This window comes from Zootoca vivipara, chromosome 1 (genome assembly GCF_965207765.1).
Source record: "Zootoca vivipara chromosome 1, rZooViv2.hap1.1, whole genome shotgun sequence".
Lineage (NCBI taxonomy): Eukaryota > Metazoa > Chordata > Lepidosauria > Squamata > Lacertidae > Zootoca > Zootoca vivipara.
In genome coordinates, this window is record NC_142582.1 from 85,664,403 (window position 1) to 85,691,162 (window position 26,760).

General features: G+C 40.1%; 1 protein-coding gene across 9 annotated transcripts; it reads left to right on the forward strand.

Annotated features, from left to right (window-relative positions):
• The first annotated feature begins 58 nt into the window (after positions 1–58).
• ATG13 (autophagy related 13) lies at positions 59–26,589 on the forward strand. 9 transcript variants are annotated; one of them, XM_035115216.3, is made up of 18 exons: positions 59–851; positions 5,620–5,701; positions 6,465–6,545; positions 7,208–7,327; positions 8,021–8,067; positions 12,512–12,652; positions 13,303–13,343; positions 13,968–14,064; positions 14,345–14,443; positions 15,600–15,687; positions 17,281–17,379; positions 19,049–19,159; positions 19,692–19,831; positions 21,825–21,942; positions 22,257–22,334; positions 22,511–22,627; positions 23,409–23,537; positions 24,840–26,589. In XM_035115216.3, exons 2-18 carry the CDS (start codon positions 5,633–5,635, stop codon positions 24,915–24,917), a joined length of 1,653 nt encoding a protein of 550 aa, XP_034971107.1. In that variant the 5' UTR covers positions 59–851; positions 5,620–5,632; the 3' UTR covers positions 24,918–26,589. The 9 variants fall into 9 exon arrangements, with proteins under 9 accessions (XP_034971107.1, XP_034971116.1, XP_034971126.1 ...); XM_035115225.3 differs by having other exon boundaries at positions 19,076–19,159; XM_035115235.3 differs by lacking the exon at positions 17,281–17,379.
• Positions 26,590–26,760: the final 171 nt, after the last annotated feature.

Sequence of the window (26,760 nt, forward strand, 5' to 3'; positions counted from 1 at the left end):
GAGGCGGTTCCTCGTCTCTGTAGAAAGTGCCGCGGCGGATGCGGAGTCAGCTCTCACCGCTCGCCCTGAGCGGATGAAAACAAACAGCAGCAATGGCGGCGGCTGCTGCTGCTGCAGGAGGAGTCTGCTGCCGTGAGGGACATCCTGGATGTGTAACCTGTGACGACGGGCAGGTCGGCTCGTAGGGCCGGCAGGCTGAGCGACTTCTCCTCGAAAGCCGGCGCCGGTTCCTCAGAGGCTTCCTCGAAGGGGCGGCGCAAGCGGAGACTTTACTCGTACGCGGGCCAGCCAGCCTCGGGCATTCCCAGCCCCTTCCCTGGGCTGGACCAAGCGCTGGGCAGCGGCGAGTGGAGGCCGGATATTGGTCACCCGCCTCGGGGCCAAAGGTCCCAACAGCCCTTCTCTCCGGCAGGCGCTGTTTTCCCGGCAGGCTTGAGCTACGAAACTACGCACCCCCCCACCCCCCGCCATATTCCCAGACGGGGCTAAGGAAAGCCTTGTCCCGCGCGGGAATTGGGCAGCGGAGCCGAGCGCGAAAGGTGTGCTAGGAAGAAGGGAGACGAGAACCGGGCGGCCCTCAAGTCTGCGGGGCCGGAGGGGTCTTGGTGCTGCGATCCCCCATTGGGGTTCCTGAGGTGGCCCCAGCAAAGGACGTTCACTGCCACGTCTCCTCTTCCACGAACTGAAAACCGAGGAAAGAAGCCACAGGAGGCGGCGAGGGCGGTACCTTCCAGCCCTTCAAGGATTTCGGAGAGGCCCACTGGGTCTGACCATGAGGAGGGGCTAGGATAGCCTCCGGGCTTGTCCCCGGAATGAGACCCCGAGCCGTCACCTCAGCCTTCTCCCCGCAGGTAATTCCCCCCTGCACCTCAGATGCACATAATTTGATTTCGACTAGGCTTCTGCTGGAGTAAGGTGATGGGTCTGCTCCCACAGAGTAGGGGTGGGTAGAGCAGCAGATCACAGTCTGATTGTATAGAGTTGTGGGTAGTAAGGAAAATAGGGCTGTGAGGACTTTATTTCTAGACAAACCTTTCAGAACCTAAGGAGTACTGAAAGTAAAATCTAGTTGAGGATGTGATGTAATCAACGTATGACGTGGCACGTGCATGACTTTGGTTTAAACCCAGCTACACCACTAAATTTATTAGCATAAAAAAGCATATGTGATGTGGGAACTTGAATACTGTGTACTGTACATCTGTAACTTATTTTATGACCTCGTGAAAAGGGAGTTTTGTTTACTGAGGTTGTTTCAGATGTGCTATTGATAACTGATTAAGCTGCTTTAAAGCAACAGTCTTCAAAGGATTCCAACAACACAGGACCTATTTTCACTAACCAGTTCTACATCATGTGTTCATTTGAGGATCAAGCTGCTAGTCTTTATGCTGCATACTTTGTCTTCATCATGTGATCTGACCTCATGGACTTTTGATCTAGAGATATTTCTAAATCTTTCAGGCAACAATGTGACTGAAATAATGTGAGACTTTTCTAACTCTTGGGCCACAATTCAGCACAAATTCAAGTACTGTATGCTTAAGTTCACTGAAATCTTAACCAAAACAGTGCAATTCTGCTATGAGGAGTGGGACTTTCTCTACTAGTTAATATGCTTAGTATTTCAGTCTTGGTGTGCCTAACTCTGCATTGGAATGTGGCTCTGGGCCTTTAAAGTACCTATTGCATAATGAAAAACTAGGCCAGTCGCATAAACAAGGAATAGTTTAGTCAGAATCACTGGCTTTTTTGTATTTCAGTAAAAGAGAAAAGGCATTTTAGAAACATGTTTTTATTTGCCTTAAAATTACATTTCTTCATTTCTTTCCCCCTAGAATTTATATTAACTTAGGGACCAAGCAATGTTTGCTACCTTCCAGTTTGTTGTAGTAACAAGAATAAAAAAGTTGACAATCTTAGTTTGGTTCCTATCAAGAAGAAAATCTACCACAAAACCTAAAATAGGTCTGCTTCACATTTACAGGAATTAAGCCTCTGTGGACTATATCTGCCAATAGGGTTCCTTGTAAAGTGTTAGAATTTTATGTCTGCTCTACTTGATTTTCATGTATGCTGCATTCACTGAGGGACCCCAGAGCCAGCTGTGGCTTTTGATGACATCTGTAGTGAGCACACAAATCAAACAGAATAACATGGTTCTTGCACATTGTGGGCAGTGTTGTATGTACACATATTATACTAGACACATTGGAAGCAGCCCTCAGGAGGTACAAAATGGGGAATTCTTGTAAGCTGTCTCAATATTTTAGGAAATATAATAAATGGTGATAAGTGAACCATAGGTCTTTAGGACATTGTATTTAGTATTTTCTCCAAATTTGGAAATATATGTTCATGATGTAACAAATTAATTTTCATTCCAGAATAAAATGAGATCCAGCTTGTAAAGTTTATGCTTTCTATCATAGAATCTGTACTAAGAGCAAATTCAATTATCCAAGTGCCAGTTTTTATGTAACCAAAACATTACCATGCATGCACAAGAGAGAGATATCAGCAGTCTTCTGCGTATCCCAGCTTGCAAAGTACTAAAAATCTTTAGGTTGGGGCAGGGGAGTCAAAACAGCCCATTGAAGACTGAGTACATTGACTGAGGTGGGTGACACCAGGAGTGTAAGGAAGGCTTAGCTGACTGGAGCAGTATACAGAAGCACTCCATACTGCAACATATTCTTCCTGGCCCAAAATATTGTGTAGTCAGTTTTCTTCTAATGTTGTTAAATAATAATAATAATTCTTATTACTACTACTACTACATGTACCGTAGCTGGTTTTTTTAATTCAGGAAATCAGTCACTTACATTGGATTCCCACAAACTCTCCTTTCCAGGTCCTGAGCAGGCTGAAATTTCTTACCTTTAACATTACACTCACTTCTCTGGGTCCAAGAAAGACTAATGGTGAGGTGGCATACATTAGATCTGCCTGGACTTGAATTCAAGGATAATTATTTCTCCTGAAAGAATCAACCCCTAAGTTGGAGCTCTATCTAGTGTTTCTTGTTCCTCTTAGGAGATTGTGATGCAAATGTTGCCAAGACAACTGCTCCCTACTCTCAAAACATGGTAAAAAAGCAGAGGAGGAGCAGGTTTCATGAATGCTTTGTGTGTCACACAGATGTGTTTGGCTTTTATTTGAATTCTTTTATTGGGATCTTTTAAAATGTTTTCCTGCTTTTAAGGAGTTTGCACTAGAGAAAGCAATGCTGCTGTTAATTGGAAAGCCTTGTGAAAGAGAAAACTGTCTTATGTTGAGCGCATCTAGCCCAGTATTGGATATTTTGACTGGCAGTAGCTTTCTAAGTTGTTGGACCAAAGTTTTTCACAGCCTCCTGTTACCCAAGTCCTTTTAAATGGTGATTAAACCTGGAACTTTCTGCTCCCAAAGTTAATGCCTTACTACTGAGCTACAGCCTGTCCCAAAGCAAATTATCTATAACCTGAGAATCATGCAGTATCTCTGATATTCTAGTACCTTGTGAAGGTTCTAGAATCACTGCACTGAGAGACATACTAACCAGTATAATTGTCCATCCTGTCTTCTCATTGAAATACTATATGGGTTGAGGTTACTCGTTTCTTAACACCCTTTGTTTTAAATGTGCCAGAATGGAGAGCAAAGAAAGCTGTTTCCTTACCCTATAAAAAGAAATCTGCCACCACAGCATTATCAAAGAACAGTTTTGACCTAAGAGAAGGCGATATCTAGCTTTTTTGGGGGGGAAGGTCATTTTAATTTGTTTTTGCTGCTTTATTACACAGTTTTAATTAACACTTATTAATTTAATATTTTTTGTAAACCGCTTTGTGAGATTCACCTGAAAAGTATTATATTATTATTAATAATAAATGAAATATTTGGCTTTAGATCTGCTGTGTATTATAGTTACCGGTACTCAGGAAAGAGGCACTAAAAGCAACAAGGGTTTAGAGTAGGATTGGTCCTGTGGAAATTACCACCATGCAGTAAAGAAAGTGTGTCACATATGTGAATTTGTGTTAGATTTCCATTATATAATGGAATGAAATTTTTGAGAAGTGCTACAGTTTGTGTGTATTGGTTATCATGTGGGGATGGGGGTGTCAGTCGCAGAAAATATGGCTTTCTGAAGCATATAACCCAATAGTTCCCTGACCTGACTGGCTCATAGGTACAAAAATCTCACCTTTTAGATAATGTTGGGTTATCCTCTGGGCTGAAAATAAATATTCTGAAATTCAGGCTCCAGCTGTGTTCAGTAACATTGGTAGATCACTGAGGGAAATAGTGTGTGATGTTTAGCATGATCCACTCAAATTCACAGGACAAGTTAGTCAATTTGTGTTCCATTGATTTGAGTAGGTCTTCTCAAGCATGACTTAGTCTGTATCCAGCTCATGATCTATATATTGGTCAAATTCTGATATGTAAAACTTTATTTTCAGCAAGCAGACATGCAAATTTTCCTACCACAGCTTAGGTCAAATATGTTGGCCCTTCTTGTTCTACATTGCATTTTATCCAGGGGTCAGCAAACTTTTTCAGCAGGGGGCCGGTCCACTGTCCCTCAGACCTTGTGGGGGGGCGGACTATATTTTGAAAAAAAAGATGAACAAATTCCTATGCCCCACAAATAACCCAGAGATGCATTTTAAATAAAAGGACACATTCTACTCATGTAAAAACATGCTGATTCCCAGACCGTCTGCGGGCCGGATTTAGAAGGCGATTGGGCCACATCCGGCCCCCAGGCCTTAGTTTGGGGACCCCTGATTATCTGTCACAATTTCATGATAACTAGGTAGGTATCATTGTTCATTTATCAAGAAATGAAATATTTTATCAAATATCACACCTGTTTATTCAGATGTACTTTGCACTTTTGCCCAGTGCTGACTCCATTGCATTTTAACAACATTATATTATTGCAAGGAATGTTCCTGTGAAGCATTCTGGGATGGTGGGGAGAGTCTGGTGGTACCTTAAAGACATTTATTATGGCTTGAACTTTCATAGACTAGCACCTTCTTAGAAGCACATAGCTACAGTAGGGCTGTGACATGACAATTGCCAGCTCTGCCCACATATCCACTCCAGCAACATAATTGGAGGACTTAATAAAAATATCAGCTATTGATAAAATTGATGATAAAAATATCATCAGGGGCTCACTCACCTGCCAATACTGCTCTGCTGCCTACATAGGTCAATTTGTATGCAAAAGAATGACTTCGATGTATAGACTCTTGTTGCTTTGTACAAATGTGCTAGGGTTTCTTTAAATGCATATACTGTAATGACCAAACTCATTTGGCACTTAGTTCTAGCAAGTTCAGCAGCTTAAATGAAATGTGATCTTTTCCTGCTCCAGTTCCCATAACAACTGAGCTGATTCTGAAAATGCACGTAAACTTTTCACTGGTGCATATTCTCTTCGTAGCTAGGAGTGTATTAATGTAAATCACACAAATTTATCTCAGCAAGGTTAAGATTAGTTTTATGTCTCTAATAAGATTAGTTTCCTGAAGTTCATTAACTTTGATTACTTTAAATAATATAGTAAGCTCTCTCTCCTGTTAGTAACAAATTGGAATATTTATGCCTGTTCTATTCTAGATTTCCATATGCAATGGACACTGATCTCAGCTCCCAGGACAGGAAGGACCTGGACAAATTCATCAAATTTTTTGCCCTGAAGGTAATTTTTTGTTTTTTGGAATAGAAGTTAAAATAATAATAATTCACATTACTGTTGCACTGTGACAAACCAAAACTCCCTGTAGTTATTGCAGTGCCACATGCTGCCGTGCCATAATGTTGATTGATGCAATGTCAAAACCTTTTAAAACAACATTTTCTGCTAATCTCTGACTTCATTTGGATTTCTAAAAATATAGATTATAGTATCAAAACAAAGCAAAGCCCCATAGTCATCCAGCTTTGGAATATGACAAGCTCCTATTTGACTGTCAGGTGACCCGTCTGCAGACCTTGGGACTGAATCACATATGCTTAAGAGTCAAGGAAAGGGAGTTCGGAATTGGGATTCCAGGTAGACAAAGCAAGAAGCCACACAGTGGCCAGGGGTGCTGGGAACTGGAGTCCAAAACATATGAAGGATGCCAGGTTAGGGAAGGGAGGTATCTAGATAACAAAGCCTTGCTTATAGATAGCATCCTATAGCACCCATTGATTGTCCTGTGCTGATTGACGGAGATTAGTATAGATGTTGCAGAGCAAGCTGAGAAAGTGTGTGTAGGGATTAAAGGAGAAATGTATGGTTTAACCAACAAGAGAGGTGAATGATCTCAACAACAAGAGGGGAAGGATAGAATAATGGAAGACCAACAAAAATACTGAAGTAGTGAAAGCAGTTACTTTTGTTTCTGTGTTTCATCTAATCTCTCTCCTGTTTAGTAACAAATCTTGACGTCTCACAAATCTCATATTTTCTCTTTCAGACTGTACAAGTGATTGTCCAGGCCCGACTTGGTGAAAAAATCTGTACTCGATCATCATCCTCGCCAACAGGCTCTGACTGGGTAAACTATATTCCTCATAGCAATCCCATTATTCCCTCACTTGTGCCATGTTAAGATACAGGAAACAAAAGACTGAAGCAGAACTGCAGACATAGAACCATGCAAAAATGTTAAAACAGTGTTCCTTTTCTTTTTAACCACATAAAACTACTATTTGGGCATCTTGTGGTACTGGTTATACAAATAATAATATATATGTACCTCAGCTGATTCTTGGTAGATTTCTCTTGATTGCTTTTCATCTGTGGCTCTGATAAAAGCTCTCAAGAGAGAAATGCTAAATAGAGAGAACAAGGAAGGAGCTGGGAAATTTTTGTGATGGTATTATCTGCTTTACAAAAAAAAAGTAAAGTACAGCAAGACTGTTATTAGTAATCATCAATGTGTAACAGCAGAGAATATTTTGTCCTGTAGTCGTCTTTACGCAAATCTAATGTGCACCTCAAATTTCAAAACCTGGAAACCAAAAAAGTGTTTCCTGGCAAATGTAAATGTGCCATCAAATCTAATCCGCACACTAATTTTTGCAATGAAATTTGGCAATACATTTGAGTTAATGCAGTATGTTGTAAGTTCCAATACATACATTCCTGTTGTGTGACACATGGCAGATTTCTCAAATGAGTTCCTCAAATGTAAAATCAACTCTCTTAATTTTGCAGTTCAACTTGGCAATCAAAGATATCCCAGAAGTTACCCATGAAGCAAAAAAAGCCTTGGCAGGACAGCTGCCTGCTGTTGGGCGGTCAATGTGTGTGGAAATCTCTCTCAAAACCTCTGAGGTAAAGCCTAAGCAAAACTACACTTCTGCCGTCTTCATGCTTTAAGGCTCAGCAATGTCTTCATGCTATGCACATGATATCTATTGCAAGCATTTTTTAGCACACCACTATTGACACTATGTTGTTGTCACATTCTTTATAGAGGCTTGTATAGAGGTACCCATGATATCAGAAAGTTTTCCAACTATCCAAAATAGTTTTCCAGCCTAAATATCAGTTTTTAAAATAATCATCATTAGGAAAATAAAAAATGAACTGTATGATGGTTACCACATATAGGGTTGAGCCTTCAAGAAGCAAACTGCTTTCAACAAGCAGCCCAGCAGAAGCATGTGGGGTGGGACCAAACTTTTGAGGCCATTCATATTCACTGTAGGTGTAGGTATATTTGTCATTTGACGTCAAAAGGAAGCCAAGTGCATCTCACAAGGGGGAAAAGGTGCTCCTGTTTTTATATACAAATCTTTAATCTTATGAATCAGAAGGAGCAAACCATAGCTACAAATTCATTATTACATGTAGTATGTTGAATTTGGTGTCTCCATTCAACTTCCAAAGGGACCACAGTAAGATCATTAAGTAAGAATGATCAGAAATGATCATTCAGATGATGATAAACTTATTTTGCAGGTTTTTCCCATCCATTGAGCATCTCACAAAGATGTTATTTAAACATTCATTTTTCCACTGCAGGGGGATTCCATGGAATTGGAAATTTGGTGTTTGGAAATGAATGAAAAGTAAGTGTGTGTTGATGATTCTTGTTCAATAAGCAGATATTTCTTGGCACAGGACTTCATCTGAATACTAGTTGCTGGGAAACAACAATGGGAGAGGGCTGTTGCACTCATGTTCTGTTTGTGGGCTTCCCATATGCATTTGATTGGCCCTTGTGTGAAACAGAATGCTCAACTATTTGGTCTGATCCAGCAGGACTCTTCTTATGTTCTTAGTCATGTTCACAGTTTCCCCACTTGTCTTGAAGCAGATATAACAGGGTAGAGCCAAAACCATGTGGGGTTTGGATAATCTTCAGTGACTATAGTTACAAGCCAATATGGTTAAATGGCAATAGCAACCATTTCGTGTGCCCTCAGGTTTAGGAAATGCATGAATTATGAAATAGGAAAGTTGAGTTAAATTAGGTTGTTTTCTGTTGGTTGTTTTGGTTGTTGGTGATTTTAAATGACTGCTTTAAATCAATCAACCCTGGATCTAAAAGGGCAGATATTATTAGATGGCAGAAAGCTCTAAAATAAATCCTCCTATTGACCCATGGCTTAAATGGCCTGTTTTGATTTAACAATGCTGTAGAAGACACTGGAGTTAAATTATCTACAGTGAGTCAGCAGTTTAGTTCTGATTTTTTTAAATTCTGCATCAGGCAGACACAATTAGCCACAAGCATCTGCTGCTTCATAGCTTTTACTTGTCTCCTAGACTAGAAAAATTGCAAAGGGACTTATGGTTTTATCACATTTATCATTCAAGTAAGAGAGAACTCTTGATATCTGTTAACTGATAAATTCAAGTGTCTTTTCACATAACATACCTGCTCAGTATTTAAAGTTATGTGTATCTTTTTGGCTAGGTGCTGAAGTACAAGGATTTCTAATTGATTACTAATAAGAAATATGCAAGATAATTATATAGGCATCTACAAGCTATATAAGAAAGTAAGCTACAAAATGCGCACAAACTTACAATAACTAATTCTGTTGTTGTTGTTGTTTAGTCGTTTAGTCGTGTCCGACTCTTCGTCCCATGGACCATAGCACGCCAGGCACTCCTGTCTTGCACTGCCTCCCGCAGTTTGGTCAAACTCATGTTCGTAGCTTCGAGAACACTGTCCAACCATCTCGTCCTCTGTCGTCCCCTTCTCCTTGTGCCCTCCATCTTTCCCAACATCAGGGTCTTTTCCAAGGATTCTTCTCTTCTCATGAGGTGGCCAAAGTATTGGAGCCTCAGCTTCACGATCTGTCCTTCCAGGGAGCACTCAGGGCTGATTTCCTTAAGAATGGATAGGTTTGATCTTCTAGCAGTCCATGGGACTCTCAAGAGTCTCCTCCAGCACCATAATTCAAAAGCATCAATTCTTCGACGATCAGCCTTCTTTATGGTCCAGCTCTCACTTCCATACATCACTACTGGGAAAACCATAGCTTTAACTATACGGACCTTTGTCGGCAAAGTGATGTCTCTGCTTTTTAAGATGCTGTCTAGGTTTGTCATTGCTTTTCTCCCAAGAAGCAGGCGTCTTTTAATTTCGTGACTGCTGTCACCATCTGCAGTGATCAAGGAGCCCAAGAAAGTAAAATCTCTCACTGCCTCCATTTCTTCCCCTTCTATTTGCCAGGAGGTGATGGGACCAGTGGCCATGATCTTGGTTTTTTTGATGTTGAGCTTCAGACCATATTTTGCGCTCTCCTCTTTCACCCTCATTAAAAGGTTCTTTAATTCCTCCTCGCTTTCTGCCATCAAGGTTGTGTCATCTGCATATCTGAGGTTGTTGATATTTCTTCCGGCAATCTTAATTCCGGCTTGGGATTCATCTAGTCCAGCCTTTCGCATGATGAATTCTGCATATAAGTTAAATAAGCAGGGAGACAATATGCAACCTTGTCGTACTCCTTTCCCAATTTTGAACCAATCAGTTGTTCCATATCCAGTTCTAACTGTAGCTTCTTGTCCCACATAGAGATTTCTCAGGAGACAGATGAGGTGATCAGGCACTCCCATTTCTTTAAGAACTTGCCATAGTTTGCTGTGGTCGACACAGTCGAAGGCTTTTGCATAGTCAATGAAGCAGAAGTAGACGTTTTTCTGGAACTCTCTAGCTTTCTCCATAATCCAGCGCATGTTTGCTATTTGGTCTCTGGTTCCTCTGCCCCTTCGAAATCCAGCTTGCACTTCTGGGAGTTCTCGGTCCACATACTGCCTAAGCCTGCCTTGTAGAATTTTAAGCATAACCTTGCTAGCGTGTGAAATGAGCGCAATTGTGCGGTAGTTGGAGCATTCTTTGGCACTGCCCTTCTTTGGAATTGGGATGTAGACTGATCTTCTCCAATCCTCTGGCCATTGCTGAGTTTTCCAAACTTGCTGGCATATTGGGTGTAGCACCTTAACAGCATCATCTTTTAAAATTTTAAATAGTTCAGCTGGAATATCATCACTTCCACTGGCCTTGTTATTAGCAGTGCTTTCTAAGGCCCATTTGACTTCACTCTCCAAGATGTCTGGCTCAAGGTCAGCAACCACACTACCTGGGGTGTACGAGACCTCCATATCTTTCTGGTATAATTCCTCTGTGTATTCCTGCCACCTCTTCTTGATGTCTTCTGCTTCTGTTAGGTCCTTACCACTTTTGTCCTTGATTATGGTAATCTTTGTACGAAATGTTCCTTTCATATCTCCAATTTTCTTGAACAGATCTCTGGTTTTCCCCATTCTATTGTTTTCCTCTATTTCTTTGCATTGCTCATTTAAGAAGACCCTCTTGTCTCTCCTTGCTGTTTTTTGGAAATCTGCATTCAGTTTCCTGTATCTTTCCCTATCTCCCTTGCATTTTGCTTGCCTCCTCTCCTCCGCTATTTGTAAGGCCTCGTTGGATAGCCATTTTGCTTTCTTGCATTTCCTTTTCCTTGGGATGGTTTTCGTTGCTGCCTCCTGTATAATGTTACGAGCCTCCATCCATAGTTCTTCAGGCACTCTGTCCACCAAATCTAAATCCTTAAACCTGTTCCTCACTTCCACTGTGTATTCATAAGGGATTTGATTCAGATTGTATCTTACTGGCCCAGTGCTTTTTCCTACTTTCTTCAGTTTAAGCTGGAATTTTGCTATAAGAAGCTGATGATCTGAGTTACAGTCAGCTCCAGGTCTTGTTTTTGCTGACTGTATAGAGCTTCTCCATCTTTGGCTGCAGAGAATATAATCAATCTGATTTCGATGCTGCCCATTTGGTGATATCCATGTGTAGAGTCGTCTCTTGTGTTGTTGGAAGAGAGTGTTTGTGATGACCAGCTTGTTCTCTTGACAGAACTCTATTAGCCTTTGCCCTGCTTCATTTTGAACTCCAAGGCCAAACTTGCCAGTTGTTCCTTTTATCTCTTGATTCCCTACTTTAGCATTCCAATCCCCTGTAATGAGAAGAACATCCTTCTTTGGTGTCATTTCTAGAAGTTGTTGTAGGTCTTCATAGAATTGGTCAATTTCACTTTCTTCAGCACCGGTAGTTGGTGCATAAACTTGGATTACTGTGATGTTAAAAGGTCTGCCTTGGATTCGTATCGAGATCATTCTGTCATTTTTGAGATTGCATCCCATTACAGCTTTTGCCACTCTTTTGTTGACTATGAGGGCCACTCCATTTCTGCTACAGGATTCTTGCCCACAGTAGTAGATATGATAGTCACCCGAACTGAATTCGCCCATTCCCTTCCATTTTAGTTCACTGATGCCCAGGATGTCGATATTTATTCTTGTCATCTCATTTTTGACCACATCCAGCTTACCTCCACTCATGGTTCTTACATTCCAGGTTCCTATGCAATATTTTTCTTTACAGCATCGGACTTTCCTTTCGCTTCCAGGCATATCCGCAACTGAGCATCCTTTCGGCTTTGGCCCAGCCGCTTCATCAGCTCTGAATCTACTTGTACTTGTCCTCCGCTCTTCCTCAGTAGCATGTTGGACGCCTTCCGACCTGAGGGGCTCATCTTCCAGCGTCATAACTTTTATATGCCTGTTGTCTTTGTCCATGGAGTTTTCTTGGCAGGGATACTGGAGTGGCTTGCCAGTTCCTTCTCCAGGTGGATCACGTTTAGTCAAAACTCTCCACTATGACCTGTCCATCTTGGGTGGCCCTGCATGGCATAGCTCATAGCTTCTCCGAGTTATTCAAGCCCCTTCGCCACGACAAGGCATTGATCCATGAAGGGGAACTAATTCTAGTACAAGATTATTTGTAACTTCTGCAAATACTTTTTTCAATTAGATAAATATTATTTGGCAACAAATTGCATAAGGTATATGAATAGGTTGTGTTTCTAAGGGCAGGTTGTAATCTCAATTGCTTCTATTTTACATGGTTAAATCTAAGGTAGACCCCAAATTTCACTGTTTCTAGCTTGTATTAGTGTACTTCATTGAGAATATTGGACTAACTTTCTGTGTGCCTTTTAGGTGTGATAAAGAAATCAAAGTTTCCTACACTGTGTACAACAGACTGTCTCTATTACTGAAGTCTTTACTTGCTATAACAAGGGTGACTCCCGCCTACAGACTCTCTAGGAAACAAGGTCATGAATATGTAATATTGTACAGGTAATAAATATTGACATAGAAACATTAGAGCTATTGGCTCTTATGCACTTTTTCCACTCATTTTTTCCTATGGTGTTTTGCAATTCTTGATGAACTCTTCATTATTTTTCTTTGGCTTCTCCATATTCTTAGAATATCTTTCCCCTTAAAAGCCAACTTGCTTCCTCAGTTGTTTCCTTTAAAAGGACCCTTAATTAAAACAAAACTTTTTTTCTCCCATCTTTGTCTTAGAACATATCTGGTAGAAAATTTTCGGATTGCTAAATGTTTGATGGTTAAGGGAGGGGGGGGGTCCTTTTTAAATAGAAAAGGCACGCCTGAATTGGGTCTTACAATGGTATTTCCGGTTCATCTGCTGCCCAGTGAATAGCATATCAACTGTGGGTTCAGATTTCCAGCTCAGCCATGAATTTACTGGATGATGGCATTGGGCAAACTGCTGTCTTTCAGTCCCAGTTTCTCATGAGTAAAATGCAATAATACTCAAATAAATATTGTATGGGTAAATAATCTTAATCTTGTAAAGTACTTTGTAAATCAGAAGACCCAACTCAATGATAAACACTTAGTGCACTTGACTGTATACTACCTAGTAGACTATATTTAATGTGTGTGTTCTCATTCTCTCTCTCTCTCTCTCTCTCTCATAGGATATACTTTGGAGAAGTTCAGCTGAGTGGTTTGGGAGAAGGTATGGTTTGGCAATAAACTAGCTGAAGACTTAAAAAACAACTACTATATACCAGTAGCATAACCGTCAGGGAGAATATAAGAAGAAAATGAAGGATTTTGGATGTAGGGGAAATTAGGAGATTCCCTTACTGGAGGTCAATAATAGCAATATAATGTTTATTAATGGCACGTGCATCAGTCCCTACATGGACTAGCACAATTAGTAAAATAACCTTTTTTTAAGAAGGTGCTGAGAGATTTATTAGGAAGAGGTATGCCTTCATAGGTACCGCTACAGCAGGAAGCTAAATGGCATTTCCGTGTGCTGCTCTGGTTCGCCAGAAGCAGCTTTGTCATTCTGGCCACATGACCTGGAAGCTGTACACCAGCTCCCTCGGCCAATAATGTGAGATGAGCACCGCAACCCTAGAGTCGGTCACAACTGGACCTAATGGTCAGGGGTCCCTTTACCTGTATGCCTTCAGTAAGGGATATGGCAGGAGAGCATATTGTTGTCCCTTTGTTGCTAGCAGTATGACATAAGCTGTCATTCGGGAAGGGAGAAATGGCAAATCAATCTTGATCTTTATTGCTGGCTCTAAAATTATCATCATTATTGATAATTTTTCTTCTACTTCCATAGGATTTCAAACCGTCCGTGTTGGGACAGTGGGTACTCCATTAGGCACCATCACTTTGTCCTGTGCCTACAGAATCAACCTAGCTTTCATGTCTACCAGGTGAGAGGATGAGAGTCAAACTAAGCCACATTTTCCAGGACACTTTCCACTTCTGAAGCCCCAAATCCTGGGCTTCTCAGATTTTGTGGAGTGATATTGTTTGGTAGCCCTGAGTCATGCTCCTGAACACCAAATTCCTTGTTCATGTGTGGAGTTGCAGGGTTGAATTGTGGGGATGCTTTAACTAATGCAGAAGAGCAGTCTACCTGTCAGAATTGGGGTTGCAGCAGAGAAGAGAACACAGTCTTATGAATAACACCATTTGCTTGTTGCATTGCAGGCAGTTTGAGAGGACCCCACCTATCATGGGGATTATCATTGATCACTTTGTGGACCGTCCCTACCCCAGCTCCTCACCCATGCATCCCTGCAATTACAGGTGAGGAAATACAAATCACAGATCATAGGTGAAGGCAGTTATTCCCAAATACAGAGCCTCTACATCATGCACTGCTGGGTGGAGAAAAGAAAAAGCCCTTACATGAAATGGAAAACCCTGCATTTTCTATTCTATAAGAAGTGGGTGAATGGCATATGATCTAAAGGGTTTTTAGACTTTCAAACTCTCTCCAGTTCACGTAGACAGTGGTTCACATGAATTCTCATTTGCATCATTAGTCTATAATCAGAAAAAATTATATGCAGAGTGAAAACTCTTAACTGCAAAGTGAAATGAGTTGCAGAAGAAAGCTAACACAGTGCATTGCAAGCATCAATTTTAGTGTTTGTACACTCAAGTGTCAGCATTCCAAAGCATTCATAGTTCATTTATTTCATATAGTTTTCAAATACTGGATCTACTTTAATTTGTGAAAGGGAATGTTTACCAGCAGATGTTTCTGTTGGAGGAAGAGGGACAGGAGGTATGCCATCTCCCTCACTTTCTGCAACCCTCAGGAGCAGTGAAACTAGGAACTGATGAATAACTATCCCCTCCTTACCTAGTGGAAGCATCTTGTGAGTGGAATTCCACTTATGGGAAGCCTACAGCCAATCCATTGCAATGTATAATACTTTGACAAAGAATAATAGAATTTTAGAGTTTGAAGGGTCCTCTAATCCAACCCTCTGCAGTGCAGGAATCTCAACTGAAGCATACATGACAGGTGGTCGTCGAAATCAAAGGGTTGTTTTAGTAAAAGGTTTTATTTTATAAACATTTCCTTTGCAGTCATACCAAAAGCAATGATAAGGTGCTTTAAACTGGCTTTGAAGCTACATTTTGTACATCTCTACAGCTGGTAGCATAGGTAACATTTATCAGAAAGAGTCTTCCTAACAAAAACTAGAAGGCAGATATGAGAATAATCTTTCATACTTCTCCTGGACAAATAAAATCCAAACAGACTTAATCCACTCTAGTAGCATTTATTTAAGCTCCGATAAGTTAAGAGTTAGAGCTCCTTCATAATTCTCCTTTCAACTCCACTCAGATGTTCTGGGTCTGTCTACAATGTCTGTCTCTGTATGTACTTTAAATCTTGCGTTTTATTGAACATTCCCATTTTGAAGTTTATCTCATCCTTCTGTTACAGAACAGCTGGTGAGGAAAATGCTTACCCATCAGTGGAAGATTCTCAAGAAGCCTGCACCACCTCTTTTTCTACTTCTCCACCATCACAGGTAAACAATTTTTCAGAGACCATTGTATGTTTTCCAGCGGCCCTCTTTCAGAGAGGCAGCTAGCTGTACTGTCATGTTTGCCAACAAGGCACATTTTAGTTTACAGACACTTGTATTTTTAGTTAACATTTTAAGAAATTGAGTATTACAGATTGTTAGACAAATACAAAAAATTAAGGTTACTGAAAACTAAATGATAGTTTACTACATATGTGCCCTAATGATAAGTTTCCTTGTGCTTACATTTCACTACTACAAAAATTCTCTCTATTTATAGATAAAACAATGCTGTATTGGTCACACTTGATTGCACAGAGTACAGTTTAAGTTCTGAATCAATTTTGCTGACAACCTGTTGATTGCATAGTATTCACCTGTTTCCATCTTGCTGCAATTTAAAAACCATTCTCTATATCTGGCAATTGTATAATACTTTAAAATGGGTCACCTTTCTCTTCTCTGTTCCTTCTAAAACTTTGCATACTCAGGCTTGTGTATTCAATAGATTTAAAAGACTGGCAAAGAGCCTTTGGAGCTGTGCAGTTGGTGTAGAAGATTTAGTTTTCGAATCTCCTTCACTAGGGGCAACCTTGGTGTAGAAATGAGTTTCTGATTATATATCTTCTCCTGGAAATGCAAACAGATGTTGTTGGGGAAGGAGAAGGCGTGCAACACTTGTGATGCACACAATCCTAGGAAAGTGTTGAGGATCATATCTTTAACTTCGGGCTAGAGGATGAGGGCATGCTCTACAGGCAGCTGTGTGTTGAGCACAGCCTTCTGCTTCACCTCTGTTTTCCTGGATCAAAGTGTTCAGTTCCAATTTATGTATGTTTTGGGGCACTCTAAATATTTTTGCCTTATGCATAGGGGCTCTCTTGGTTGCCCAGTCAAATATCACAGAAGAAACAAGTTCCTATAAAGGGTTCTGAATCTGTTACTTCAGTTGTCTCAATCGAACTCTAGTTTGAAGACACATGGCTTCTGACTTTCTGACAGACAGCACAACTGATGAGTTTGTGGCTCAAGGCTTTTTCTCTATTCTTGCTAGGGTTTTGTTCAGCTGCTCTGTAACAGGGTGAGGTATCTTAAAAAACAGTGTTTGACAAAGCCTATTGCCTTACTGTTTGTATTGAACCTTCAAGCCTAGTGCAACTGGAGATTGCTTTGATCACTGAGATGCATGAGGACTTAGAGTGATCTCCACTTTATATAGCTCCCCCTTCGCTCAGTTGTCACCAACAGCTATTCAAGCCTAGTTGTTAGGATGGTCAATAAAAGTCCTAATACATCTGACTTTAGAAGAGAGTTTCAGGCTGTTGGTTATATGTCATCAGCAGTGAATTCATTGATAAAGACTACAACTAGGAACACTTTTTTAAAAAAGCAGACAACAGTTTCCCGACATTTTAAACCCTTTATAAAGCATGCAGCTCCCCTGCAATTCTGCAACTCTTTGACATGTATGAATGTTTCTCATAGCTGTGGCCACAGTCCTCACCAACATTCAGTTCATCCAACTCTTCAGTTTTTCTTTCTGAAGTCTTTTTCTTTCTTTTCCTTTTGTGTTTTCTTTTGTACGTCTGTGTTCAGTGTGTATTTACTGTCACTAAAGCACATTTTCAGACCCCTCCTCCTGTCGTGACGGATACATTGAAGGGCCCTTTGATGGGGCTGACCTTTTCACATCAAGTGAGTTCATAGTAGAAAAAAATATGTTTGGCCTGACAACACCTTTAAAATAAAGAAGGTGCATGACAAAAGTATTTTTTCACTAACTAGTAAATCATTTTACTTAGATTTGGCTCTTTAGGCTGGTTAGCCTAAGATGAAACATGCATTTGAGTTTAATGTGCTTAGAGGTTTGCAAAATCTGTTCAGTTACTGACTACCTTTTAGAAAAGAAAATGAATCAAACATCTCTGAAGTTATTAAAATTATTGTCTTTATTGCTGAACAGGAAATTTGCAAAGAAGCAATAAAAATATGTAGTTTAGACTACAAGGCAAACTGTATAGAGCAATCGTAGAATACTGATTGCTTTGTGGAATACAGTTTTCTGGAAACTGCTGTATGTTTTCTTGAGTTGACCAGGGGACAGGAAGTAAACAGTATTTTTCACCTCTGAAGAAATTAAAAGTTTATTGTCACCATTATAAAGGGCTGAAGCAGTCAGGAGTCAATTTTATTCTAGTGGACTAGTTGGCCTTAGACATAGGCTTTTGGAGCACATTAATTAATTACTGTGAGCCCAGTATTTCACATAGGCATTTCGTCTGTTTCTTTTCCAGCGCTTTCTAATAGCCCAATGAGGAATTTAATATTTTGTCATCCAATGTATTTCTGTAGCTGTGTCAGCCACAGTGTGATACCAATAGATTCTATTTTTTTAATGTTACTTGAGTCATTTTGAAAACAGTCCTGTTTTTATTTGTTTGAATTCCCTGAAATCCTGTTTTTATTTGTTTTATATGCTTTTATACAACTGTTCTTTTAATTGTTTGATGTAGTATTCTTGTTTTAATGATATTGTTTATTAGGTTATATATGCAATTTAAAGATTTTCAAAATATTGAGCAGAGGAAGGTTTTGGCTGTGAGGTAGACTTTCACATTGAGGACTATAAAATGCCTGCTCTGGAAACTTTTGCCTCTATAACTGAGATGCAGAATGTGAAGCTTTATGTTCAGGCTTTGCCATTCTTGGTGTGGGAGTCAAAGAGAGGCATGCAGTTGGTCACATGATTTGTTTGACAATGAATCTATATCCACAGTTAAGAGTCTGCTGTCAGAGCAATGGTTTTCCAGGCTTCTTCTGTAGCATTTATTTAATAAAGGTAATGAAAAGCAATAGGAAGTTGAAGTAGCATATAACAATAATAATAAAAAACATTTCAATAAAACACAGAACAGTCGTTTTTTAAAAGAACTCATAGAAAACAAATAATAAACACAGCTTTTAAGTAATTGCTCTCTTGTTCAGCATGTTATTGGTCAACATACTTCATACTATCCTCTCAATCCTATATGAATGCCATCTCCATCATTTGTAGGTGTTGTGCGTCATTTTAAAGCAAAATCCAGGTTTGAGAGTGGTCCCTGGTAATCCTAAACACAACTTGAAAATAAGTTCCATTGAAATCGGTGGCAACTTTTTCTTTTAAGTAAAGATGTCTAGGATTGGTTTGGTTTAGTTTGGTTTTGTGTGTGCATGTGGCTCAGACTACCTCAGTTCCAGCCTAGTATTTTATTCTGCAAATCTGATTTCTTTTCCTGGCCTTTTCCAGTAATTCTGAAAATTATTCAGACTGTGTGGGGTTTTCCCTTTTTCTCCCTTTCCCTTCCCCCCTCTCATTTCTTAGCTCTCCAGCTCTCGTCTTTCTTATCAGCCTGCAGCTCTGGGAGTTGGATCAGCTGACCTGGCCTACCCAGTAGTCTTTGCTGGCGGCTTGAGTGCTGCACATCCTCACCAGGTATTCTTAGAGGTTTGAGACCACTTTATATGTCTCATAGCTAACTCTGTTCCTTAACTGTTGACATATTTCTCTATCCATTCTTACCCCATTCTTTTACTTGTAGGGTACAGTCAGAGCTGAGCTACATGAGAAGCAGCCTTGCTTTGCCTGTTAAGAAATTTGAAGGCTTTCTGCCATAAAGCAAAGAAAACTGGAGGATATCATAGTCAAATGCTGGGAATGGGGGGCCAGTGCCCAGCTTTCTTTGTCATGTCTGGTTATCACTCTCCTCAGTTGATAATTTATTCTGGTGCTCCCTGTCTTAACTTCATTGTAAGTGACTGAGATCCTTTCCAGCTCTCTTTACCTGTTGGTAGGAAGCCTTCAGGCAGAACCAGGCTATTTCTCATATCATGAGTACAACATGTAACTCAGCTGTCAGCTGCCTATCATTGAGAGCCAGGCAACCATACACTTGAAAATAAAAGAGCATAGAGCTTCTTTTAATTAATACTAAAATATCTAATTTGCATATCCCTTTCTCCTCCAGTTGATTGTTCCAGGGAAGGATGGAGGAGTGGCCTTGATTCCTAGCCAACCAGTTCATGGCACTCAGGCTGATCATGAGAGAATGGCAACATGCACCCCTTTGGATGGGGGTCACTACTCTGCAGTTACTCCAACTAGCAGGTAAGTTTCCCATCTCTTCATGGTGATTCATAGTCTTACTACAGGTTTTTAAAATAATAATTCATTTGCTAGGCTATAAGCAGCTTTCTTACATTGATCAATAATTTTGGAAAGAGGCAGTTAGGAAGATCATTAGAAGATTTTAACTTTCCCTAATTCAGATTCTTTTTCCTCCCTTTCTTTCACCCCAAAGTGAAAGTGCAGAGACAGCATGTGTAAGTAGGGTTCTCCTACATTTGCCTTATGTAACTAGAGCCCTGTAGGAAGATAGGACAGTAATTTTCCAAACCCAACAGCTCTTTGATAGAACGTTTTCATAGTAAAATGCATCTACACACATAAAATCAACATTATTTAGTTCAGTTACTTAACAACATCCATCAGTAATTACAATAACTTTCACTATTCTTAATGGATCAGCACCTAAAGTTCAGTGTTTTTTCGGACTTTGGAAACTTTACAAATTTCAGTAGCAGCTAAAAATGGAGCTGGAGCTGTACTCCTGGTAAGATCTACATCTATCTGATCCAGCTACTTTTAATGCTACCGTACTATTTCCACCTTGTGGCATTTCATTAGTTCTACATACTAGACTATTCATTAGCAATAATGAAGTGGTTGTGGTTTTATTTCTGTAAAATGACTGACTACAGGTACTAAAGCATAGTTGTAGCTTCTAACAAGAAAACCTCAAACACCAACTGCTGCAGAGCTTCTGTTAGGGTTAAGCACAAACCTTGCCCTTTAGAGTTGAGGACAGTACCAACACTGACATTTGCAGTTTAATACTGGTAGCTTTGGCAAACATAACATTTCTATTTTTCCTGGGGATGTAATTTAGACAAGCTCCTGGGATGCATGTCTCAAATTGCCCACTGCCTGCCCCCTTAAATAAACTTAAATAAACATGCAAACAGTTCATCTTCACTTGTAAAGCTGTAACACTATTTAATACTGATCCAGCCCACTTTTGTACAGTTCAATTTCTTGATGTTAGTACATTTCAATTAATACTGGGAAGCTCCCACAACCTTAGAAGAAGCCAATTTAGTGTTTTTTTATGTGTGATATTAATATATACAGATTGACAAATCCACATGTGCCAATTAATCACCATATTTGACAGGAATAAATCATCCAAGCAAACTACACCTCAAAGTCATGAAATGGGATACAAATGCAATTTTAAAAAAAGACTTTCAAAAGCTGAACAGATGTAGGGGGCTCTATTTGGTCTAGGGCCTATTCACGTGTATTCCATAATCTCTGGGTAGCAATCTCTGGGTTCATATGGTTGTAATCTCCCTCTTCACACCTGTACCTGCATCCGTGAGGGATATGATCAGGAGGCTCTAAAGGCCTGGAATGACATTGCCTTTTAAAGACATTTATGCTGCGGATATTAATCACAACTTTAAGTGGGGAGATACCCATGAAAATATTAAGAAAACAAAATCCATTAAGGAAAATTCTGTTTTGCACAAAGAAAGAGAAAAGAGTAGTGAAGTATTCTATGGGAACAGGTTTGTAGTCTTTTATCCAGAATGTGGCTGGAAGGGTTCTGTTCAAATTGTACTACACATATCCTCCACCATCTTCACTGGTTACTAGTTTGTTCTCGGGCTCAATTCAAAGTGTTGGCTTTGATACTTAAAATCTTAGGACCACAATACCTTAAGACACACACACCCTGCAAATGAGTCTGTCCAGGATTTCTATTCCACTTTGGACACATTCCTTTGGGGTCACCACCTTCACTACTATCTGAAATACAGCAAGTGGGTACCCAGGAGAGGGCATTTTCAGTTTTATTTGGGATGACTACTGAGATAACTTTGATTGCTGATATTTTTTTACACATTACACATTGTCCTTTGTGTGTAGAATACTGCCTTTTGTACCTGCAGTACAACATATGGGTAAACATATGAGCTTGTGCAGTGCAAGAAAAACAAGAGGAAATCAATTATACCCCTTCTCTCTTCTCTCTCAGTGAGGACATAGAAACTGTATCTAACAGCAGTGAAGGAAAGAGTGGGTCCCCACATGATGTCTGGGAGACAATATTTGTGCGGAAGGTGGGAGCCTTTGTCAATAAACCTATCAACCAGGTAATTTATTTCATTGCTCTTGGAGACTTTATGTCGGAAATATGGTGGTTGCAAGTCTTGCATTGAGCAAGGGGTTGGACAAGGTCTTTTCCAACTCTGAAATTCTATGATGTGCTGTTCTTTAGGAAAGAAAAAAACACAAGGAATACCCTCTCCCTTGACACAGGAGGCAAAAAACAATAGCAGCCTATTTCTTTCTTCTTTGAACATTAGTTGATCATAGTTTGAAGATTCACAGTGCTATGTTGCATGCTGAGTAAGAGGAGTGGCATTTGACTGAGACATTTGGGTTTCTGTCTTTTGATCCTTTCTAGGTGACCATGGCCAGTTTGGACATTCCTTTTTCTATGTTTGCTCCCAAGAACATTGAGCCAGAAGATAATGACCCCATGGTAAGAAATGCCAGTCTAGCTCAGTCCTGCCTTCAGATTTGAGTAGGTCTGAATTTCCTAACCCAGCCATTAGCATGCTTGTGTTTCCTGACTGAAAAACTAACTTTTAGCACCCATTTAACTCCCTCATGCCATTGTTTGGGTATGTTGGTCTGACACTTGGATCTCTTCAACAGGTGAATCCTCCTGACTCTCCAGAAATAGAGTCTCCCCTCCAGGGCAGCCTACACTCAGTGGGCTCCAGTGGCAGCAGCAATGGGAACATCCATGACGATTTTGTTATGGTTGATTTTGTAAGTTGATGCAGCCCTTTATATACACATACAACCTTCGCCTCGGTGTCTGAAGCAGAACTGAAATGCTAAAATATATGAAATTCCTTGGGAAAAGGCATCTTCACAGAACCAATATGGGGCAAATGGCTCTGAATATTATTTCATTAAGAAACAGAAGTGTACTGATATGGCTTCCCAAAATATTGAGAGACTGAGCTTGCAGGAATTCCAGCATACTGGACCCTTTTGAGAGACCTGAAACTTTTATTCTTAAGAACCCATGATGAGTTTTACTCATAGGACTAGAACTCAAAGGCTATTTGACGCAGACTTCTGTCCAAAAGTGGCCCTTTTCACAGACTGTCACCCCCAAATCAATCCCAGCAGATTCTCTACATCACTCAGATTAAAGAGTGACATGAGCAAAGAGCAGTATCTAAGAAGGTGGTCTACAACACAGGTTATAATAATAACAATTTATTATTTATATGCCGCCCATTTGACTGGGTTGCCCCAGCCACTCTGGACGGCTCCCAACAAAAATAGTAAAAGCAATATAACACCACACACTACAAACTAAAGGTTCACCTGCAGTCCAGAGAATAGCCAGATGACCAGTTTTGATAGTAGAAAGATGAAAAACATGTTCTTCTATATGCTGTACATTGTGCTATTGTTGGATGAAACAATGAAATGTATTTCATTGATAGTGATTAAATACATTATCAGATGATGATTGAACAGAGCACTGTTGTGTTATTGATGTACAGCTGACTGATATTTGTCAATTTAATTCTAGAAACCAGCATTTTCTAAGGATGACATCCTCCCAATAGACCTTGGAACATTCTACCGTGAATTTCAGAATCCTCCTCAGCTCAGCAGCCTCTCCATTGACATTGGAGCTCAGTCCATGGCAGAAGATCTGGTATGCAAAAATAGGATTTCAGTTTGAGGGACATTGCTCTCTGCCGTACATAAACTGAATATGCCTTATTTGAGAGGACTGATCAAACAGGTCATTCATTATTTAATATGTTTGATAACTGTGCCGTGAACTCCAAAGTGCCAAGTTAAAATCTTTTCTAAGTGCTATAAAAATACATGGCCTTAGGCAGGCCACTTTCTCATCACCTTAGACAGCCCCAGTGGCCACCCACACAATGTATTGAAATAATCATCTTGACATGCCTTACAGGGTTTTTGTAGGGTTCCCTGAGATAAAGCACAGTATATAAAGAAGTAACATTTTGAAGTTCCACATAAATATGTTGTTACAAGATAATCCAAGGTGTTTTCTGACACTGGTTCTCATTTCCCTGCTTCCCTACATCCTACATTCCCTACATCCTCAGAATTGTACCATCCTTAGCTCCCTCAGACTGCACTCAGTCACAACTTCATATTTTCTCCTATGTGCAGAACTGATTCCTTAAACACAGTGCTCCCCCTGCCCCTTGAGCATATCTTTTCCATGAGGTGTTTGTCTTAACTCTTCAGTCTTCATTCCCAGCTGCAGCCGAGCAAGTCTGACTGCATTTGCTCACATTCTTCTCTCCCTCCCTTTTGTTTTCTCTGCTTTATTTTAGCTCATATGCTTTGTTTGGTTAATGACATGTTTGTTTTTGCCTCTGAAACTCTGTAAAATGTACAAAAGGCTTTTAAAGAAAATCCCTGGAAGTTGCCATCTGTTAGCAGCAGGCTGACAAGCGTAATTATGCTAAAGCTGTTCCAGCAAATTTCAGAGGGCACAATCTCATGCACCTTCACAGCTACAAACAAGCCATGGACTTGGATAGATGCTGTTTACAGCATTTTTCTCCTTTCCAGGGTAGTTGTGCATACAGGCTGGGAGATCTTGAGTGCATTTCATAGTTTGATGTTGTGCTGAATCTATTGAATCAAATCTGTCTTCAGATAGAGCATTATTATTATTATTATTATTATTATTATTATTATTATTATTATTATTTATGCCTTACTCTGCTCTTTAGTCTTATGTTTTTTGAACTACCTCTTTTTTCCTGTGTCTCAGGGATGAGTAGCCTGTGGTCCCTCAAATGCTCTTGGACTACCATGCCCATCATCCCTTACCATTGACCATGTTGGCTGGTGCTGATGAGAGCTGGAGTTCAACAACATCTGGAGAGACCCACACCTACTGTGTATTAAGTTAAAGAAAAAAGAACTGGCTAATGTAGCTGCTGATAATTTTTCTTTGTCTTCACAGGATTCTCTACCAGATAAACTGGCTGTCCATGAGAAAAATGTCAAAGAATTTGATGCCTTTGTAGAGACCTTACAGTAAAGCAGCTTATTCTACAGCAGCATTGAACTTTTTAGACACCCTGGAAAAGGAAGCCCATGCATTCTGCCTTTCTTCTCTTAGTGTCTTGTTCTATCCCCATCCCCCAATTTCGTAGGCACTATTGCTTTGCTCTGTCAGGTGCAGAAACAGTGGTCTGTATCTCTTTGAACTAGTCCTTGGGAAGGGTGTGACTTGCTTTCCTACCAGTGTGAGGTTCGTATTGAATACAGTGCATTAGGAAACAAGATCAAGGCCAGTTCTTCTTCCCTTTTCTCATGTGTTGAGAGAAACCGATGCTTCTTCCTCCCTCAACAGGGCTCTACAATCTGGTTTCCAGGGGACAGTCTTTTTCCCTGCATCTGCAGTAACGCCAAGCAGAAATAACTCTGACTAAATGTAACTGTCTTGTGAGCACTGTAGATTCTGCTAGTGTAGTTCAAACACTGGCTTGCCTTCAGCAAGTGCAGCTAAAACGTAAGGGCAAGGGGCTGTTTTTCACCAGTGGTGCCCTAAACAAAGCAAACACAATGTTGCACATCTGTGTGTGGAAGCAAGAATTGAGGGGCCTGACCTGATTGCCTAGTGCAGTTTCAAAGTAAACCACAGATGCTAAAATAATTGGTTTTTTGTATATTACCTGCCAATACGGTGTGTTTCAATATATTGCCTCCCCAAGACCACAAGCATGGTCTGTGGCATTTGGAGAAGATCCAGAGTTTGTAGGCTGTGTTTACAGTCAGCAGTTGTAAATATGAATTGGGAATCCTAATTCTCTAGGGTTATTTAATTTGGGGTGGGGGGGGTCTTTAGTCCAAAGTTCTTTCCTCTATTCCCCTCAAATGTTGCTGCTCTATCATAAAATAAGAAATATTTATTACTCTAAAGGAAACCTATATTTAAAAAAATGTATGTGGATGTTTTCCCTTTGTAAAGTAGCCATATAGGTTGCTTTGTCCTTTGTCACTGCAAGTAAGCTCTGTCATTTCCCCCACTCCCTTTTGCAGGGTAAACTATAATACTTATTTTCAGAAACAGACATGGTTATGCTTTGAAAGTGATCTCTTCTGGTGACTCGATTTCCATTCTGCCCTGTTGGGTCTGTGGATGTCATAAATAAAAATGCACATGTTGATGCTATGGACTGGTAGAAAGTTTCTAAAATGATTGTCTCCGACAGGCTTATACATTCGTTGTGATCTGCACTTAGTTAGAAAGTAGCTTTTTCAGACAAGCACATTTTAAAGAAGTTTGTGGTACTTGTTTTAATTGATGGGGTTTTGATTGGCTAAAAGTTTATTTTTGTAATGACTTAGCCATTAAGCAGTGTGGTTGGCTGACATTGCTATGTGTTTGATCTGTCTGCTCTGTTCTTCACCAAATATGGGGTAGGAAAAACAACACTAAGCATCAGCTCAGGGATAAGTTAGACTCTGGGCACAACTCCTTTCTTATTTTTCACTAGAAACCAGGCTGAGAATGCAATCCTGTGCAAACTTTCTTGTGAGTAAATCCCATTAAACTGTGGAAGTTAATTCTGAGGAAACATGCTCAGGATTGTACTGTAAAATGCTGAAGACCATTCCCTGCAACCTGTTATCTTATAAACTATTTCTTATGACTATGGACATGAAGGACCATTTATGGTTTCCTGATTAAAGTAATGAGATGTTAACTTCCTGAAGTATATGGTTCCATTTCTTGTTGATGAAGGGGGTTTGTTTGTTTTAGGCAACAGCCATCATCTAACCATGTAACCTCTCTAGGTTTCTCACCCCTACTGCTGGACAGAAATGAGCCGAAGCTCCAGTTTCTTGCCTTCAAGCATGTTGCTGTTTTGCAATTC